At 55.4% G+C, this 1,555-nt stretch overlaps 1 protein-coding gene across 1 annotated transcript; it reads left to right on the forward strand.

Annotated features, from left to right (window-relative positions):
• Positions 1 to 350: 350 nt before the first annotated feature.
• On the forward strand, positions 351 to 1,487 carry LOC112102604 (prefoldin subunit 1; the record flags this gene model as incomplete). Its single annotated transcript, XM_026662496.2, has 2 exons — positions 351 to 407; positions 1,321 to 1,487. Coding segments are annotated over exons 1-2 (200 nt in total), but the record flags the coding sequence as incomplete, so codon positions are not given.
• Between the last annotated feature and the right edge of the window lie 68 nt (positions 1,488 to 1,555).

Genomic DNA, 1,555 nt, shown 5'->3' on the forward strand with positions numbered 1-1,555 from the left:
TTCATCTCAGTGAGCAAAGCTTGGGTCTACCACAAATACAATTCTGCAATGGCCTGGCTAGCATATATGGGCACCAGTTTCTATGGGATAGAGTTAGAAGAACTGCTCAACTGTATGTCAGAGGCCCCATACTGCAGACAGCTATGGATGATTCTCCTTTAGCTCAGATGGCTGCAGGTGGTGGGTCTGAGTGGTATCCCTGCTGCACTGCAATTCTGGTTGTCAGTACTCCAAGAGGAACGTGGGCTTGCTGGTAACCCTCCAGGACTGCCTTGGAGTCCCCGTGGGTTGCTGTCCAGTGTGTGATGGGAGGCGCAGAGGCCCACCGGAATAGGTCCCGCTGCCTTGAATGCGCACGCGCAGAGGTCGGCAAAATGGCGGCGCCCGTGGACCTAGAGCTGAAGAAGGTACCGGCCGGGTCCGATTTGTAGCGTTGCGTGCGGGGGCGAGCGGAGCCTCCTTCCCTATAGCCTGGGTGGCTGCAGGAGGGAGGGCCGCAGCAGGGCCCTGCTCCCCGGGTTCAGAGGCCGCGCGGGGCTCGGCTGTGCTGCAGCCCTGCTGGGTGTCCCGGGGCTGGCAGGAGCCGGGGCCCGGGGAGCGGGGCCTACGTGTGAGACCTGCAGCGCAGCGGAGAGCACGGAGCCGGGGGAGGTGTGGGAGCGTGGGCACCTGAGAGGCCCCCCCCCCCCCCCGACAGACACATACACACCCTGAGACAGACACTCGACCTCACTCTCTGCAAAGCTCCCTCTCTGTCCGGCCGCATGGCTGATCCCCTCCCCAGCAGAGAGTAGAGCGCTGCCCCTCCTTCCCACTGGTGCTGGGCAGGGCGAGCTTCTCCAGCCCTGACCTGGAGGGAACCAGAGCTGTCAGGGAAGGGAGTGGGCACGGGGAGGTGGCCAGGGGAAAGCTTGGAGAGCAGATAGAAGTGAGTCAGGCCAGGCATCTCCAGTGAAGAGGAGCAGTCCAGTGCCCCAGAAGGGAGGCAAATCACTAAGAATGAGTCTTGCTAGATAACTTAAAAACATATATGTGGGCCACGCAGGAGGGCAGATCCTTGAGCTGACAGTCTGTGTCCAGAAGCGTGTCTGTGTTTGGAATCCCTGGTGTCATTATAGCTGAAAGAGGCACTTCACTTATAAACCCCTGCACATGAGTTAGCTGTTGCTGAGTTTTCTGAGTCCAAAATGAAAACAGCTGCACCATGTCCAGAAGTGCTACTTGACACTCCTGGACCAGTAAAACTTAATTTCCCGTGCAAAAGTTATGATGTTCAAGGTCAAAATTTCATAACTGTAACTTGCCTACTTTTTTCACTAGGCTTTTACTGAACTGCAGGCCAAGGTTATCGACACACAGCAAAAGGTGAAGCTGGCAGATATACAGATTGAACAACTAAACAGGACGAAAAAGCATGCACACCTCACTGATACGGAGATTATGACTCTGGTGGATGAGACACGCATGTATGAAGGTGTAGGGAGAATGTGAGTAACTTTTTTACTGATAGAACATTAGGTTCCACTTTGTGTAATGCCTGGAGTTTGAAGGCTGC

The sequence above is a fragment of the Terrapene carolina genome, unplaced genomic scaffold (assembly GCF_002925995.2).
Source record: "Terrapene carolina triunguis isolate 2854851 unplaced genomic scaffold, T_m_triunguis-2.0 Scaffold27951, whole genome shotgun sequence".
Lineage (NCBI taxonomy): Eukaryota > Metazoa > Chordata > Testudines > Emydidae > Terrapene > Terrapene triunguis.